Source organism: Otolemur garnettii, unplaced genomic scaffold, assembly GCF_000181295.1.
Source record: "Otolemur garnettii isolate 467f Iridium unplaced genomic scaffold, OtoGar3 scaffold00019, whole genome shotgun sequence".
Taxonomy (NCBI): Eukaryota; Metazoa; Chordata; class Mammalia; order Primates; family Galagidae; genus Otolemur; species Otolemur garnettii.
In genome coordinates, this window is record NW_003852414.1 from 24402527 (window position 1) to 24421317 (window position 18791).

General features: G+C 44.4%; 1 protein-coding gene across 1 annotated transcript in view; it reads left to right on the plus strand.

The window, feature by feature from the left end:
• Positions 1-3803: 3803 nt before the first annotated feature.
• Positions 3804-18791, plus strand: part of GDI2 (GDP dissociation inhibitor 2) — a 22216-nt gene continuing 7228 nt past the window's right edge. The window contains 6 exon segments of the mRNA XM_003803987.2: positions 3804-4068; positions 10770-10877; positions 14121-14220; positions 15101-15235; positions 17583-17781; positions 18308-18509. Of these exon segments, the coding sequence (XP_003804035.1) occupies positions 4024-4068; positions 10770-10877; positions 14121-14220; positions 15101-15235; positions 17583-17781; positions 18308-18509 (789 nt within the window). The 5' untranslated portion in view covers positions 3804-4023.

The window sequence follows — 18791 nt, forward strand, 5'->3', positions numbered from 1 at the left end:
CTCAAGCGAGTCTCCTGCCTCAGCCTCCCAAGTAGCTGGGACCACAGGCGCCTGCCACAACGCCCGGCTATTTTTTGGTTGCAGCCGTCATTGTTTTGGCGGGCTGGGCTGGATTTGAACCCGCCACCTTAGGTGTATGTGGCTGGCACCTTAGCCACTTGAGCCACAGGCGCCAAGCCGGCCACTAAGTTTAGGGTGGTTTGTCACACAACAATAGAAACCAGAATGGATTTGGAAGGAGAGAAAGAAGGCAGAGTCAAGGCCAAGAGCGAGAATCCTAGTTTGGGCAGAGACAGAGACTGGGAGTAGATGAACAGTCTTCGGTGGGGATGGGTGTGGTAAATGACCTGCTAGAAGGTAGGAGATATATTTTTGGAACTATATTTTTTCTCTAGATATACCCGTAGGTCTTCTCTGCAGCATTAGCTATCCAGGTTTTAAACAGATTTATATTTTGCAGTGATTTGCAGGTGCTTGGCACTGTTCCAGGTGTCATGGCATAGTTGTGGACAAGACAGCTCATATTCCTGCCCTCATGGAGTTAACATTCAACTTGGGGGGCCAGGGGTGGTGGCTCACACCTGTAATCACAGCACTCTGGGGAGGCCAAAGCAGGTGAATTGCCTGAGCCCACAGGGTCCAGACCAGCCTGAGCCAGAACGAGACCCCGTCTCTAAAAGTTGCCAGTCATTGTGGCAGGCTCCTATAGTTCCAGCTACTTGGGAGGCTGAGGCAAGAGAATCGCTTGAGCCCAAGAGTTTGAGGTTGCTGTGAGCTGTGATGCCATAGCACTCTACTGAGGGTGAGACTCTGTCTCAAAAACAAACAAAAACTTGGCAGGCAAACAAAAATAGGGAAGAAAACAGTTACAAATTTGATAAAAAACAGTGAGAGAAAGAGTGGGGTGCTGACACAGAATGATGGTTGGGGGAACTACAAAGAGATCAGGGAAGATTTTTAAGCCAAAAGCTAAGGGAGTGTGTGGTAAGAGCTACCTGTGTCAGGAGGTGGGGTGGGGTGGGAAGGAAGTGAGGGTTGGCAACTATGGAACCAGGAAGATTGCAAAGGCCTTTTGGTGGTTAAAAGTTTGACCAGATTCTGGAACTGAAAGACAAGTGTGTGTGTGGGGTAATATATCAGGGTAAGACTAAGCTGGAGGGAGATGCAGAGGCCAGATTAAGCAATACCTTGCAGGTCAAATTAAGGGATTTGCATTTTACTCTAAATGCAAAAAATACACAGAAGCACTGTGATCTGATTTACATTGTAAGATGACACTGGCCATAGTAGGGAAGAGGAGAGTGAGCGGAGAGGAAGCTGCTGAGAAACTGTTGGAGAGAGAGCCCTCCCTGCACTGAGGGTCACTCTTCCTTAGACTCAGGGTCTTCCTTTGTAAAGTGAGGATACAAACAGTAGAAAGAGATCAGCAAATTATTCTCAAGTGCCCAAGTGTAAATACAACTACCTGGCTCGGCGCCTGTGGTGGCTAAGGCGCCAGCCACATACACCTAAGGTGGCGGGTTCAAATCCCCAGCCCGGGCCGCCAAACAACAATGATGGCTGCAACCAAAAAATGGCCGGGCGTTGTGGTGGGCACCTGTAGTCCCAGCTGTTTGGGAGGCTGAGGCAGAAGACTTGCTTGAGCCCAGGAGTTGGAGGTTGCTGTGAGCTGTGATGCCATAGCACTCTACCCAGGGGGACAGCTTGAGGCTCTGTCTTAAAAAAAAAAAAAAAGACTACCACCAACTCCTGTTTTGGGTAAAGATTTGAAATATTTTCAACATCGATGGTGTTTTCCACCCACCAACCTAGTTCCCCTAAACCTAAGGTTTCACTCTAACAGGAACTACGCTCTGCTTTGCTCTGAGAGCCACTGAACCTTTGTAGCTTGCTTTCTTTTTTTGTAGAGTAAGAGTTTTACTTTACCACCCTTGGTAGAGTGCTGTAGCATCACAGCTCACAGCAACCTCCAACTCCTAGGCTTAGGCGATTCTTTTGCCTCAGCCTCCAGAGTAGCTGGGACTACAGGTGCCCACCACAATGCCCGGCTATTATTATGTTGCAGTTTGGCCAGGGCTGGGTTTGAACCCACCACCCTCAGTATATGGGACTAGTGCCCTACCCACTGAGCCACAGGCACCGCCCTATTCATAGCTTTCCAGCCTCACCGTAAACAGTATGTGTTGTCTACAAGTTCCTTGGCAACTGGAATGGGTGTGGTGGAAGATCCAAGAACAGGTATAGGATTTGGGGTGGATTCAGGCTGTAGTCTATGGAGGATTAGTCCAGGTATTTTTGTTTGTTTTCTGTCCTTCAGTACAAGGGATCTTTATTAGACTTAATTAGACTTTATTAGACTTAAATTCAATTCCCTATCTCAAGGCCTTTACGTGTCACAATAGCTCTGGGTATTGATGAAATATCCTTCACTTAAAACATGGTAACACACAATTCAGAGGATATGCTTAAAAAGCCTCTTCAACATTCAGAGGCTGATGCAAGAAAGGGTCTTTATCGTTACTGCTGGTTAAAAAAAAAAAGTCAGTATTCTATGATGGTTCAAAAGACCAGGTAACATGACTTCTGATTGCTTGAAGACAGTAACAGCAGTATCTCAAGGCATCAGCAGAAAAGCCTTGTTACAGCCACTGCTGTCTAATCAGATCGGTAGTATGGAAAGCTCTGCACTAACTCATTTGGTCTCGAACGAGTATAAATCCAATTAAGGCTATTAAGGTTATAAGGAAATTTAAACTTTCTTCTCCTGACTCCCAACCTCGTCCATTGTTCGCTGTACTATATTTTCTTAAACTCTTAGTTTATGGGGTGAAGAAACATTGTTAAAAAATTGTTACTTTCTTTCTTCCGTAAGAATGGTTTATTTAAATCACTTTAAAGTGGAAGAAATTCTGTCGACCAAAATAAGCTCTGAGCAGCTTTTACCCATTTTGAGAGTAAATCTCGAAGGAAATAGTAAATATTATCTGCCTGAGTACACAGAACTGTCACATGCTGAAAACACCGGTTTTCCAACTGCCAACGCCTTTAGGAAAGTCACTGGTCCGGAAGAGGGCCACAGGGTTTGCCTCTTTGGGCTGAGGGCACAGCCTCTGTTCACACCGTGTCCTCACCAAAGTTGGACATTCCAAAAGGAATCCTAGAAAAAGGTGTGCGGGGAGGGGTGGGGGCGAGGGCCAGCAGGCAAGCAGGGAATAGTTTCAACTATGCTCAGGGTCTCAACTTTTTCATACATGTTAAGCGTTACTTTTTAAAAAAAGAGCCTGGATTTTTCCCTCCCCGAATTTCCTAAGGCGCCAAGGGACGACAAAACGAGAAGCAGGGATGGCCCAGGGCGGGAAACAGATGAGACCCGAGCGACTCCGAGCTGGCTCGGGTCCGCGCCCCTCGCCCACGTGGCCGCCGCACGCCCGGCTCAAAGTCCAAGGACGGCGGGCAGGCGGGCGGGCGGGCTCAGGGCACTTGGGCCACGCGAACTTCTGGCCCAGCGGCGCCAGTCAGCAGCTGCACTGCAGCGCGGCAGCCTCCGCCCCACGCCCTCGCTCACCCCCTGTCCCAGCTCGCGAGCCGATGCCCGCACCACGGTGGCAGAGGACAGGCAGGGAACCGGAAGCCAACATGGGAACGCCCCACCCTCCTCTCGCGAGAGGCGGGAAAGGAAAAAAAGGTGGGGCGAGAGAACAGGACGTAGCTAATGAGAGGGCCGGGAGCTCGTGATTGACGGCCCCCCGCCTCCCGCACGCCCCGCCCCGGCTGCGGAGGCTCGGTAGCCGCCCGCCGCGCGCCCCTCCCAGCCCGCCCGCCCAGCTTCGCCCAGCTCGTCTCTTCCCGTTTGAGGTGGCGGCCGGCATCGCCTCCTCGTCCGCTCCATTTTGCCTGGCCTCCTCGCTCCCCTGTCCTCTCGGGCCCGAGAGCGGCCTGAGCGCCTCCCCGCCTGCCTAGGGTGGCCGCAGAGCCGCTGCGCCTTCGCCTTCCTCGGGCCCTCGGTCCTCGCCCTGCCTCGCCATGAATGAGGAATACGACGTGATCGTGTTGGGCACCGGCCTGACGGTGAGTGGCGGGCGGCGCACCCGGCGCCCCGCACGCGGGCTCGCGTCCCGGGCCAGCCTCCTGCGTCGTCGGCCTTGGCTTTCGGTGCCGGCGTCGTGACGGGGCGGTGGACGGGTCCGAGGCGCCCAGCGCGGAGCAGGCCACCTCCCCAGTGCGGGGACAGGCCGGGAAGAGGAAGCCGGGACGAGCGCGCGGGCCCGGCCAGAGGGTGGGATGGCCGGCCGGGAGCAGCTGGGAGGGAGAGCGCGGAGGAGGGGAAGCCCGACGCCGATGCCCCCTCCCTGCCGGGCCGGTGACCTCGGGATTGGAGGGAGGGCGGAGGCCGCCGCCGCAGCTGCATTTCCTCCCCAGCCCCAGCCGCCGCTCCCGGGCTCAAGGTTCCCTGACAAGTCCAAGGATGATCGCTGCTTTGTGACTGCCGGAGTTTAACTTAAATTGGGGGGAGAAAATGAGGACTTTTTTTTTTTTTTAAATCCTTCTTCCTTTTCCAAATAAGCATTATTGATTCTTTTAAGCCACGAGCCCTTCCTACTTACAGAGCATCTGTGGAATTAGAAATGTGTTTTCTCGAAACTTGTCCATCTACTGCTTTCGCACCTGACCTTTGCCGTCTTTTGTTTCGTTGATCCCTGCCTCCATTGTCTCTTCCGGTGCTTTCCGCTAAGAAATAGGTTGGTGATGGATTGCTACAGGCCAAGGTCTCTGCACTTCGAAGCACTCTTAGGGGAGTTAGAGGATAATAGCAGGAAGAATGTTGTAACGTGTGAGTGCAGGGAGTTCCTACTGCCACGGTGTATTTATTTTCCCGGGTGCCTCTCTGCTTAGAGACGTTTAGATAATATTCTGCAAATAATGCTGGCAGGTTTTATATGTGTCTTGTACTTACCCCCCTTTTTAAGACAATGAAGACATTGATCTTGCAAAATAATTCAATTCGGAGAGAGTACTGTTTTATCTATCAATTTTGGGGGGAAATTTGAAATTCTTACTTTTGGGGCTACTTCATAATAAAATGAACAGTGAGGTATATTTTATGTATCCCATGTACTCTGACCCCGAATTCCTGAGTCAGTTAATGTAAACCACCACTTCAAATTTGTTTACATTTGTTGTACGCTCAGGTCAAATTAATCCTTTTTTATTTTATTTTATTTATTTATTTATTTATTGCTTGCAGTTTTTGGTCCGGGCTGGGTTTGAACCCACTACCTCCGGCATATGGGGCCGGTGCCCTACTCCTTTGAGCCACAGGCGCCTCCCTTATTTATTTATTTTTTTGAGACAGAGTCTCACTATGTCTCCCTCAGTAGAGTGCTATGGTGTCACAGCTCACAGCAACCTCAAACTCCTGGGCTTTAAGCAATTTTCTTCCCTCAACCTCCCAAGTAGCTGGAGCTATAGGCTCCCACTGCAATGCCTGGCTATTTTTCTTTTTCTTTCTTTCTTTTTTTTTTTTTTTTGTTGCAATTGTCGTTGTTTAGCTGGCCTGGGCTGGGTTCGAACCCACCAACCTGGGTGTGTGTGGCTGGTGCTGTAACCACTGTGCTACAGGAGCAAAGCCAAATTAATACTTTTTTAAAAGTAACAACATAAGATTTCATTTTTTAAAAAAATTTCAGATTAATATGAGGTTAAAAATTATTAGGTTACATTGTTTGCGTTTGTTAAAGTCCTGGTTGTAATTGCCCCTCACCTATGATTTTAGATTTCTTTAGACAAGAGAAAACATTTGAACTTTAATTGGCCTGTTTTATTTTTTTGTTGTTGTTGTTTATTTGTTTTTTAAGACAAAGTCTCACTTTGTCACCTTTGGTAGAGTGCTGTAGTGTCATAGCTCACAGCAACCTCCAACTCCTGGGTTTAAGCAATTCTCTTGCCTCAGCCTCCCCAGTAGCTGTTTCTAGCACCGCCAACCCCCTGCTGTTTTTAGAGATGGGGTCTCACTTGGGCTGAGGCTGGTCTCTAACCTGTGAGCTCAGGCATTCCACCTACCTCAGCCTCCCAAGTGCTGGCATCACAGGCTGGAGTCACCTCATCTGGCCCCCTCATTGGGGTGTTTAAAGTTTTTTTTCAAATTATTCTAGTTTTTTTTTTTTTTTTTTTTGAGACTCACTTTGTCACCCTTGGTAGAGTGCTGTGGCTTCACAGCTCACAGCAACCTCAAATTCTTGGGCTTAAGTGATTCTCTTGTCTTAGCCTCCCAAGTAGCTGGGACTACAGGAGCCCATCACAGTGCCTGGCTATTTTTTTGTTGTAGTTGTCATTGTTCTTTAGCAGGCCCTGGCCGGGCTCAAACTTACCAGCCCTGATGTATGTGGCCAGCCCCCTAACCACTGAGATACAGGTGCTGAGCCAAATTATGCTAGTTTTTGAAGAAAAGACTAGTGATTTTTCTGGCCTGCCATTTTTCTCTTTATAATGATCTATACTCTTTTCTGAATACTTCATTAGATTTGACCAGTCCAGAAATAGACATGTGATTGTCTAGGAAATAGTACCAAATAGATGTGACTATCATACAGAAAGCCACATTTTGTATGTGAGGGATTTGGTTGAATTTCTTTTTTAATCGTGACTTAGAAGACCGTTGGATGCCTAGGTGACTAGGCCCTACCCACTGTAGTTTTGTTTTAAGTACCCGATTGGGATTCCAGGCTGAGCTTAGTAGTTTGTGGTGGATTTTGCCCATTAGTGTGGGTGCTGTTGCTGCCAGCATGTTGTAAAAGCCAGTTAGTTCCACTGCTTTCCTATGGTCTTCCAGATTTGCCCATGGTTAAGGTCAGTGGGTCATGGACAAGTGAGTACAAATCCATCATCCTGCAGGTCTGCACATGCCCAAGTCAGAAGCATCACTTTGTATCGAAGATGGCACAGTCTTATTGTGTAACGCTTGAGATAATGCATGTTGTTTAAATTTTCATTTGAATTGTGGACTTTTTGATGAATGGTAGATAATAGCAAATCCGGTCAGTTTCTTCTCTCTATAGCTGTGAAAACTTTAATCCTTATGAGCCCTCCTAAAATTGTTTTGTGATGTTCTTTAAAAGTTCTGTTAATTCAGGACAATCACATTGTTAATTGTCATTGAGAAGAGTAGTGATGACAGGTGATTTTGATAGTGAGAAATCTTACATCTCATTTTTAGTGATACCAGGACTTAGATGACTGAAAGTAAGAGAAAACCAAAGTTAGCCCTCAAATTAGAATTAACTTCAAGTGTCTGGAGTTAATTTTCCTCATTTTTAGTTTATAAATATTTAGTGCCTGAGAGTTAAGAACTTTAAAAAAAAAAAAAACGGCAGGGAGGCTGGGCTCCCGTTGCTCAGTGGTTAGGGCCACATGCTCCGGGGCTGGTGGGCTCCAACTTCGCCTGGGCCTGCTAAACAAACAAAAAAATAGCTAGGCGTTGTGACAGGCACTTGTAGTCCCAGCTACTCAGGAGGCTGGGGCAAGAGAATTGCTTGAGTCCGAGTTTGAGGTTGCTGTGAGCTGTGACACCACAGCACTATAGCGAGGGCAACACAGTGAGACTTTGTCTCAAAAAAAAAAAAAAAAGATGTAAAGAAGTGTTGGAGTTTTTATATTGCTTATGTTATCAGTTTAAAATGTGCTCATATAAATGTATAAATATTGATAATAATGCTAGTAAGATGTAAAATGATTTGATATAAACTGGAATAAAATCTTCATTCTCTGTCTAGGAGAAATGGAGTGTTTCATATTATTGAATTTGCTAAGGAATCGAGGGTTTTCCCTTTTTCTTTTGTAGAGACATAGTCTCACTTTATTGCCCTCAGTAGAGTGCCATGGTGTCACATATCACATAGCTCACAGCAACCTCCAACTCCTGGGCTTAGGTGATTCTGTTGTCTCAGTCTCCCGAGTAGCTGGGACTACAGGTGCCCACCACAACACCCGGCTATTTTTTTGTTGCAGTTTGGCCGGGGCAGGGTTTGAACCCGCCACCCTCTGTATATGGGGCCGGCACTCTATCCCCTGAGCCACAGGTGCCACCCAAGGGTTTTCCCTGTAAAGGACCATAGCTTTTGGATAAAGACTTTCTAAGGGATGTCACAACTTCTTTAACAAACTGAGGAGCATAATGAATTTCCTTGATAACTAAGATTTCACAGCAGGAGATTAAGTATGTGTTATGTTAGAACAGTGGTTCTCAGCTTTCCTAACACGGCAACCCACCGTTTGAGAACTGCTGTGTTAGAACATAATGAAGCTCATAGGACCTGGTGAGCTTTGTCTAACCTGGTATGCTGGCTGCCCGGCTTTTTGAGTTCTTCACTTTCCCTTCAGGCTTTTTTTTCTTTCCTTCTCTTAACTTTGGTGGTGGTGACGTTAACTCTCTGTTTTCAGCATGTGTAGGCAGCCTCTTACCACTTGATTTGCACATAATTCATATGGGCTTGGAAATAAATTCATCCATCTTGTTAGAAATAATAGATTAAAGAAATAAAAGTAATTAGCTCCACAGCTGTTTGTGTTTCCCAGAGGTTATTTTTCTGTGTGTTTTGTTCTACACAGAAAGGAATCATGAATAGAAACATACTTTGGTGATACCCAACCAGATTATTCTCAGGATTACATATTTAACACTATATAATGCTTTCGCCCATTTCTCTTTATTAAAATTTTGTGCTTTCAGAGAACAGGTTTTGTACTTGATTTAAAAATCCTGAACTGTAAGGTACCCTCTTAGGTTTGCTCAGTCTTTTTTTTTTAGAGACAGAGTCTTACGCTATCTCCCTCAGTAGAGTGCTGTAGCGCCACAGCTCACAGCAATCTCAAATTCTTGGGCTGAAGCAATTCTCTTGCCTCAGCCTCCCAAGTAGCTGGGACTACAGGTGCCTGCCACAATGCCTGGGTATTTGGTTTTGTTTTGGTTGCAATTGTCATTGTTTTAGCAGCCTGGACTGGGCTCGAACCCACCAGCATCAGTGTATGTGGCCCGAGCCCTACTCACTGAGCTACAGGTGCCATCCTAGGTACACTCTTTGAAAATTCTTGCTATAGCTATGTTCCCATTCTGTAGACTAAGATTAGGCCATTCTGTTCACTGCACTAGTGATCATAACAAATGCTTATTACTCTTAGAAAGTATAAATATATCATGAGCAATTTGTATTTTAGACCAGCCCTAATCAGGCCGGTTAATAGAAAATACAAGTAAAACGAGACGTGCTTTAGCACATAGAGGTTACAGTAGTGTGTGATGTTTGCTGGTTTCAGAGATAACTGGTAAGCTGTGGACATGAGGAAGAGAAGGTTTTCTAGCCAGAGCAGGTTAATCTGTCAAGATGAGGGGTGTATAAGGAATGGGCAGTAGTTTATTTTGCTTGAAACAGGTTTGAAGAGGCAGATGGAGTTGGAAAGAAGGCACGTAACGAGAATGGAATATTCTAGGCTAAGAGATTTGAATGTTGTTTTCTAGGCAGAGGACTTTGAGCCAGGAGAGTGATATAATTGGCCAGAATTCAAGAACAGCTGTTTTTAACAGCTTTTTAAAAAAATGTTTTTTGGCGGGGGACAGAGTCTCACCATGTTGCCCTTGGTAGAGTATTGTGGCACCACAGCTCACAGCAACCTCCAACTCTTGGGCTTAAGCAATTTCTCTTGCCTCAGCCTCCCAAGTAGCTGGGGCTACAGGTGCTGACCATGTTCTATTTTTTGGTTGTAGTTGTCATTGTTGCTTGACAGGCCTGGGCCGGGTTTGAACCCGCCACCCTTGGTGTATGTGGCTGGCGCCGTAACCACTGTGCTATGGGTGTCGAGCCTTCAACAGCTTTTAATAAAATGCATTACAGGGCAGAGTCATTTAAAGAAAGAAACACTCTGTGGAAAATGACCACCAAAGTTCCAATGTAGTAGATATGTGGATGTGGGAATGGGGGGCTGACTTTCACTTCCTTCAGCACCCTATGTATCATAGGAGAGTTGCCACACTCAAATGCAGAGTGGCTAGCTCAGCCCCACACACACCACGCAGAGCCGTGCCTATCTGCTAGAGAGGCCTTAGTGAAGTTTCTATATATGAATTGTGATGTATCCTTAGTGTTTCTGTGGCCTGTGATACTAGTGTCCTGGAAAAGCTAATGTTCAGGAAGTTATTATTACTTTTTTTTGAGACAGGATCTTACTTTGTTGCCCACACTAGAGTGCCATGGTGTCATCACAGTTCACAGCAACCTCAAATTCCTGGGCTTAAGTGATCCTCCTGCCTCAGCTTCCCCAGTAGCTGGGACTACAAGTGTATACCACCACAGCCGGCTAATTTTTCGATTGTTTGTAGAGACTGTCTTTGCTGTCAGTCAAAGTTGCTCAAGTGATCCTCCCGCTTTGGTCTCCCGACGTGCTAGATTCAGACAAGAGCCCGTCTTAAAGTTAATTTTTAATGTTTTATTAAGTAACAAGTATGTGCCTGGTAAGAATATGACTGCTAATATAGAGCTCTGTCTTAATTTGTTTTGTTTACCATTGATTTTGTGTCATTAGGGCAAATGGCAGCATGGTAAAAAAGGTGACTCACCTCTACAGACTCCATTGAAGCCCAGTTTCTTTAGGGCTTTCTCCACGCACTCTGTGATAGGCTGCAGGAATGTTATGTGCTCCTCGCTGGGAGAATGTGTGATGGGGGCTTTAATAAAAAGGTTTGAAACATGCTGTAACAGCCTCTTGTGCTTCGCTTGTAGGAGTGCATCCTGTCAGGTATAATGTCAGTGAATGGCAAGAAGGTTCTTCACATGGATCAGAACCCATATTATGGAGGAGAAAGTGCATCTATAACACCGCTGGAAGACGTGAGTACCAGGAAAATCGAATATGCCTTTCATGCTTCTGTTTGACTTGTGAATCTGCACCTTACTCTTGAGAGATGATTTTCATCTTGCTATATTAGAGTTATCTGGAGAATACCACCACTTTTCAGGAACTTCTAGTTTGGGGCTTGTAGAAATTTAAATTATGACCTTTGTTGTTGCCTGGAGCACATATCAGTTACCTCAGCTAGTATAGACCAGAGAGGCCGGTCCAGGACTGTGAATATTTTCTTAGTTACTCAAAGGCATATTTTATCCCCATTTTTCAGATTACAAAATAGTCTCTGTGGGATTAAAATTGCAGAGATGGGTTGTGAACCTAGGCTATTTCTTTTGCGGTAGTGCCCTCTTTCCCTCTGTCACCTGAGCTAGAGTGCAGTGGCATCATCATAGGTCACTGCACCCTCCAGCTCCTAGGCTGGAGTGATCCTCCTGCCTCAGCAGGCTCCCAGCACCACCACTGTGCCTGGCTGCTTTATTTACTGTGGAGATGAGGTCTCAGTCTTGCTTAGGCTGGACTTGAACTCCTGGTTTCAAGTGACCCTCTTGCCTCACCCTCCCAAAGCGCTGGGATTATAGGCATGAGCCACTGTGCCTGGCCTTCTTTTCTACTTTTTGAAAACATGGGCACATGAAGCATTGCCCACATGGAAAATTTATTTTAATAGATTTATTTATTGAAGAACCACATGTGTGGATATAAGCTTTACCATGTTTGTGCAAGATAGGTATCATCAGTGACTTGTATATAATCAGTAACTTATACCAAAGAGGTTGTTTCCTATATTCAGGAATACAGAAAAGTGCAAGAATGCAGCCATTGCATCAAAGCCCTGTCTGAGCGCAGCAGTTAGTGTTTGGCTTTGTTTGCCTCATGTCTGCCTTCTTCTGTTTATTCTGGTTTTGAACCAAAGTAATACAGACATCATGGTTCTTGACCTGAATAGTTCAGTATTTGTCTGCGAAGAATAATATTCTCTGACATTATGATAATGCCATTTTCATATTTAAGAAAATTAACACTAAGATTCAGCCCATATTCAGATCTCCCAGTGACCCTAAGAACATCTGATATGACTGCATAGGAGTCTTTTGTTTCTTAAACCAAAGTTAACTGAAGGTTCAAGCATTGTCTTTGTTGTGGTTTCCTCTTTATTCTCTTAATCTATAAACATCTGATCTTTCTTTTCTTTTCTTTTCTTTTTTTGTTTTCCTCAGAAGTCCAGGCTACTTTATTAGGCACTATTGTGAATACTTTATATTGCATCACATTTAGGAGTCATGTTATACCAGGTCACCCACCATTCATCATGCTAAGTTCAACTCCTTGGTCCAAGTGATGGCCCAGATCTCTACACTGTCCATAAGCTGTGAGGTGATGCACCCTGCCTCCTATGCATCATACATCCAGTAGCTGATCTTTAATAAGATAAGGAAGTTTCTTTCTTCCTTTCCTTTTTTTTTTTTTTTTTTTGGTGACTTATTCAGGAACTCATGAATTTTTTTTTTTTTTTTTGGAGTTTTTGGCCGGGGCCGGTTTTTTTTTTTTTTTTTTTTGGGACAGAGCCTCAAGCTGTCCCCCTGGGTAGAGTGCCATGGCTTCACTGCTCACAGCAACTTCCAACTCCTGGGCTCAAGTGAGTCTCCTGTCTCAGCCTCCCAAGTAGCTGGGACCACAGGTGCCCGCCACAATGCCCGGCTATCTTTTTTTTTTTTTGGTTGCAGCCATTATTATTGTTGTTTGGTGGGCCCGGGCTGGATTTGAACCCACCACCTTAGGTATATGTGGCTGGCACCTTAGCCGTTTGAGCCACAGGCGCCGAGCGGGGGGCTGGGTTTGAACCCACCACCTCCGGTATGTGGGGCTGGCGCCCTATTCCTTTGATCCACCGGCGCCTCCCAACTCATGAATTTTTATTAGCCAAATAGCTACCACCTCTGCATAGTCTGTTCTACCTTAGCAATGCGATTCATGAGATAGAGTGAATATTCTTTAAACTACAAGTTTTCTTTTATCTCAGCTTCTTCTCAACTCATGTTAGTTATAAATTGAATGTCCTTACCACAAAACAACACAAGGACATTGTGACAGGATGATGGATATGATTAGTAATTTGTGGTGATGTCATCATGGGTGGGTGCTTATGTCTAAGCTCATCAAAATATGTGGGAAATGTGTAGTTTTTATATATCTGTTACATCTCAGTAAAGAACTGGAACTCATTTATTTATTTTTAACTCCTTATGTAAGTACAGAAGCAAAATTAAGCCTTTGTTAGGTTTTTACTTAGGAGAGACTGAGTTTAAATGATTTCTGCAAATATTGAGAGGTTTCTGCAGAATTATTATCATTGGTGAATTTGTTTTGTATTTTCTGCTAGTAAAATCAAGAACTCACTTCTGTAATAATTTGTCAATTTTAGCATTTGTGAGTTTTATACTAAATTTAAATATGTACTGGAATTTTGCTAAAAATTTTTACTGATTTTATAAAATGAAATGCCCTCATACTTTTTACTTTTTTTTTTTTTTTTTGCAGTTGTTTTTTGGCGGGGCTGGGTTTGAACCCACCACCTCTGGTATATGGGGTCAGCGCCCCACTCCTTTGAGCCATAGGTGCAGCTCCCTCACACTTTTCATCCTTTGCTCATGTAATTGTGTTTAGTTGTTTTGTTTCTTTGTTTTTGAGACAGAGTCTCACTGTGTTGCCCTCGGTAAGTGCTGTGACACAGCAACCTCAAACTCCTGGGCTTCAGCCTCTTGCCTCAGCCTCCCAAGTAGCTGGGACTACAGTCGCCTGCCATAATTAATGCCTGGCTATTTTTTATGTTGTAGTTGTCGTTTGGCAGGTCCGGGTTGGGTTCAAACCTGCCAGCCTTGGTGTATGTGGCCAGTGCCCTAGCCACTGAGCTGCAGGAGCTGAGCCTGTTTAGGTTTTTTTTTTTTTTTTTAAAGAGACAGGGTCTTGCTCTGTTACCTCCGCTGGAGTGCACTGCTGCCATTATAGCTCAGTGCAGCCTGGAGTTTTGGGTTCAAGAGATCCTCTTGTCTTAGCCTCCCAAATAGCTGAGACTACAGGCTAATTTTTCGTAGAGATGGGGTCTTGCTGTATTGTCTAGGCTGATGTGTTTCGTTATGCTAAACCTACTTAAAGTAGTTGAATATTACAATGAATATTAAAAATTAAATTTTGCAACATTATGGGTATTTTTATTTTGCTTTTAGTTATACAAAAGATTTCAAATACCAGGATCACCACCAGCATCAATGGGGAGGGGAAGAGACTGGAATGTTGACTTGATTCCCAAGTTCCTTATGGCCAATGGTAAGAATTCTATCTTAAATTTGTGACAATGTCTTTGAGTCTGGTTTGAAAGTCAAACCTAACTTTTTTTTTTTTGAGACAGAGTTTCATTGGGTTGCCCTCAGTAGAGTGCTATGGCGTTAGAGCCCATAGCAACCTCAAACTCTTGGGCTCAGGTGATTCTCTTGCCTTAGCCTCCTAAGTAGCTAGGACTATAGGTACTCACCACAACACCTGGCTTTGTTTGGTGCAGTTGTCATTGTTGGTTAGTTGGCCCGGGACAGGTTTGAACCTGCCAACTTCGGAATTTGTGGCTGGCACCGTAACCACTGTGCCATGGGCGCTGAGCCAAACCTAACTTTTTATGGTAGTGTTGTGGTATGAGGAGTAAGATTTCTTTATTTTTGATAGACTAAACGTTTTTGGTTCATAGGCAGATGATATTTCTAATTGTAATCTCGGGCTTTATCAGAAGTTAATGTTCACTTTAATAAATATAAATTGACTCGAAAATTGAAGAGCACAAATTCCTAGAAAATTTTGGGAATTGCCTGTCTTTAAAATGTGGTAGAAACTCTGAAGCAGGGCAGACTTGCCTACAATAGTGGTGTAATCCAAAACCTCAGTCTCTGATAAAGGTTTCATAGCTTTTGCAAAAGCTTGTTGATAGAATTATTAACCTTGAAGTTGTAACATTAAAATCCCTCCTAAATATGCATCACAGTGAGAGTGCACTCTGGTTGTCTTATTTCAAATGGAGCTTTGGAGATTTTTTTGTCACTTACTGGACAATGATAAGAAAAACTTGGGAAGCTATCAGTATTATTGGATGTACTTTTATTTCTGATAACTTAATGGTAGTAGGACTTAAGTTATAGTTGGAATTATGTGACTTTTCTAGGTCAGCTGGTTAAGATGCTGCTTTATACCGAGGTCACCCGCTATCTGGATTTTAAAGTGACTGAAGGGAGCTTTGTCTATAAGGGTGGAAAAATCTACAAGGTTCCTTCCACTGAAGCAGAAGCTCTGGCATCTAGTAAGTAATTTCATTTCATTTCATTTTCTCAGGATAATGAGATTTTTTTTTTTTTTATTTTGTTGAGACAGAGTCCCACCCTGTGCCCCTGAGCAGAGTGCAGTAGCTTGGTAGCTCACTGCAACCTCAGACTCCGGCTTGTGGGCATCCCACTGCCTCAGCCCCTGGAAGCCGCTGGGAATACAGGCGCTCACCGCTGCACCCAGCTGGGTTTTTCCATTTTTTTTTTCATGAGTTGGGGTTCTCACTTTTGCTCAGGTGAGTCTCGAACCCCTGAGCTCCAGCGATTCTCCCTCCTCAGCCTCCCATAGTGCTGGGATTACAGGTGTGAGTCACTGTGCCTGGCAGGATAATGAGATTTATAGTGAAAAGAATCTTAGGGATCTTGTCTATCCAGTGCACAAATATTTATGTGCCAGACACTGTTCTAGGCAATTGGGAATACATCAGTGAAGAAAATGTTTGAAAACCTCTACCCTTTGAAGATTAGAGGGAGTTTAAATGACTGTCTGTAGACATGTAGCTTGTTGCTGGGGCGTCAGAGCCCTTTTCATAGTAATTCATGATAGCTGTACTTTTTTTGAGTGTTTTCCTATGTCTTTAGGCTCTGTACTAAATACTTCATATCATTTTCCTATTTGACTTTTGAAGCACCTCCATGAAGTAAGGTTTCTGCTTACGAGTGAGGAAACCGAGCCCTAAAGTCACATGTGTTTAATCAAGTTACTAAGCTGATCCCTGTACTCTATTGTCCAACTTGCCAAGAGACAAAACAGAAGTGCCCCCTTCTGCTGAAGCTTATCTTCCAGCAGGTGCTGGTGCTGTCTCCCAGCATCTCTGATTTTAGGAATTTCCAGAATGAGTGCTAGGTCTCTAAAATGTTTGTATCTGGCATCTGGTTCTTGTCCACCTGGTGATGAGACCTGGTGATGAGACCACTCCTTGGAGCTGGGCATAGCAACTGAGGAGGGTGGAGAAGCAGTTGAGCACCTCCTGAGGTTGCAGAATGGGGTTCTGCAGTGGGACTGGCTTCGGTGCCTTTGGATTAAGGATTGGTTAAAGTAGTAAAGTGAACAGAGAAGGGAGGGGAGTTTAAGAAGATATGGCAGATTTTTATTCTGATTAAAGAAAAAAATTGGGAGCTACTTAACAGTAAACCTTTCATAGTAGCTTTAGTTTTCAACATAGTGTGAGTTTTAGTGCATTGATGTAGTGACTCACACTTCCCTTTGTCTTATTCCTGCCTCTAATCGTTAATCTTGTGTCTTCGTGTGGGCTGGTATGGTGTCAGAATATTTCTCTTCTCATGCCTTTACTACCTGTGCATTCTGTCCATTTATTAAGCTGGCTTGTAAATCTTATTTAAAAAAAATTTCAGTGGTAGCCCAGGGGTTAGAGTGCCGTCCCCATGCACAGGGGCTGGTGGGTTCTAACCCAGCCTGGGCCTGCTAAACAAACAAACAAAAAAAGGTCAGTTATTAGTAGATTCATGGTTTCAGTTTTGTTTCTTTCAACTATAAAATAGTCTTGGAAATAATACTAAATGTATCCAGACATTAAGCTACCAATGAAACGTTTAAGAGTTTATTAAAACGGAAGGTTTTAAAAATAGCTATACATATGGCTCAAAGGAGTAGGGCACTGGCCCCATATGCTGGAGGTGGCAGGTTCAAACCTGGCCCCAGCCAAAAACTGCAAAAAAAAAAAGCTATACAGTTGATTGAGGAAAGGGGGAAAGAAGAGAAAAAGCCAGAACTTTTCTCTTTCGTTGTCTGTTTGTCTTTGTGTCAGCTGTTTCTACTAGTAGAAATATAGGCTAGTGGGAAGAACCAAGAATCCCTTCATTTGTTTTGTAGTGGAAAAGCAGTGGGTTGGGTATAGGGCTTCCTTCGAGGAGGTGGCCAGTGGCAGCATCAACATCTAAATTGTGTTGAGATGAACTTGTTCTTGGTCTCAGGCTTCTTTTCATTAAATGCTCAGATGTGGAAAAGGAAGTGTTGAGGGTGGTGGGCAGTGGGCTGAGCGTGCGGCAGTGAAGGGGCAGCGCCAGGTGCTCAGCTTGATGGTGTTTCTCAGAGTCGCATTTCTCTTGCCTAGTAAGAAAAATAATTTGACTTTCATTTCACTTACGTACTGGTTATAATTCCTTGTCTGGTAAGATTGAAGACTTTATACTGACCTGCTGTAATTTTATTTTGTTTCAGTGTTGTGACACTGAGAGCTGTGTAGTGCAAACCTCCGTGTCTTCAATTGCACATTGGGCTCCTCGGCATGTTCATACTTTCCTCTCACACTCTTTCTTCTGTGTCCTACTGTCAGTGTGTACTTTTGAAAAATTGTTTTTTAGGCTTAATGGGACTGTTCGAAAAACGCCGCTTCAGGAAATTCCTAGTGTATGTTGCCAACTTCGATGAAAAAGATACTAGAACCTTTGAGGGTGTCGATCCAAACAAGACTACAATGCGAGATGTGTATAAGAAATTTGACTTGGGCCAAGATGTTGTAGACTTCACTGGTCATGCTCTTGCACTTTACAGAACTGATGAGTAAGTATTTTGGTTTTTGGATTTGTATTTTTCTTGGAATACTCATTGGATTTCCCAGTTCTCCCAAGTGGAAATTCTAACAAAACAAATACATGGCCATCTCCTGTTGTGGAAGAAGAGGTTCTAGTTGCCAATCAGTGTTGGAACCTTTTTAGTGAAATAATAAGGTAGTGGAGGGGCTGGGCAAGGGGGTTCATGCCGGTAATCCCAGCAATCTGGGAAGCCGAGGTGGGTGGATTGCCTGAGCTTACAGATTTCAGACCAGCCTGAGTCAGACTGAGACCCTATCTGTAAAAACAGCTGGATGTTGTAGTGGGCGCCTGTAATCCCAGCTACTTGGGAGGCTGAAGCAAGAGAAATACTTCACCCCAGGAGTTTGAAGTTGCTGTGAGCTCTGATGCCATGGCACTCTACCAAGGGCAACAAAGTGAGACTCTGTCTCAAAATAAATAAATCAATAACTTTAAATTGAATTACCAAGGATGGAAACTACAGCTCTTTTTTAACATTCATTTCCTTTTCTCAGCTACTTAGATCAACCGTGTTGTGAAACTATTAATAGGATTAAACTTTACAGTGAGTCTTTGGCAAGATATGGCAAAAGCCCTTACCTTTACCCACTGTATGGCCTCGGAGAACTGCCACAGGGGTTTGCAAGGTAAGAGCCTCTGGTAGCCTATTAGTTAGGACCTCCCTGATTCTAGACATATATCCAAGATATATCTATAGTTTAAATATTGAGAATATCTAGAGGAATGACATGCTTTTTGTTTGTATTGAAAGCAAGGGCAATGAAAATGCCCACATCTTCAGTAAAAAAAAAAATTCTGTGTGACAAATGTATAGATTTGTGGGCAGCGCCAGCCCCATATACTGAGGGTGGCAGGTTTCAACTCGGCGCTGGCCAAACTGCAATCAAAAAATAGCCAGTTGTTGTGGCGGGCGCCTGTAGTCCCAGCTACTTGGGAGGCTGAGGCAAGAGAATCGCCTAAGCTCAAGAGTTGGAGGTT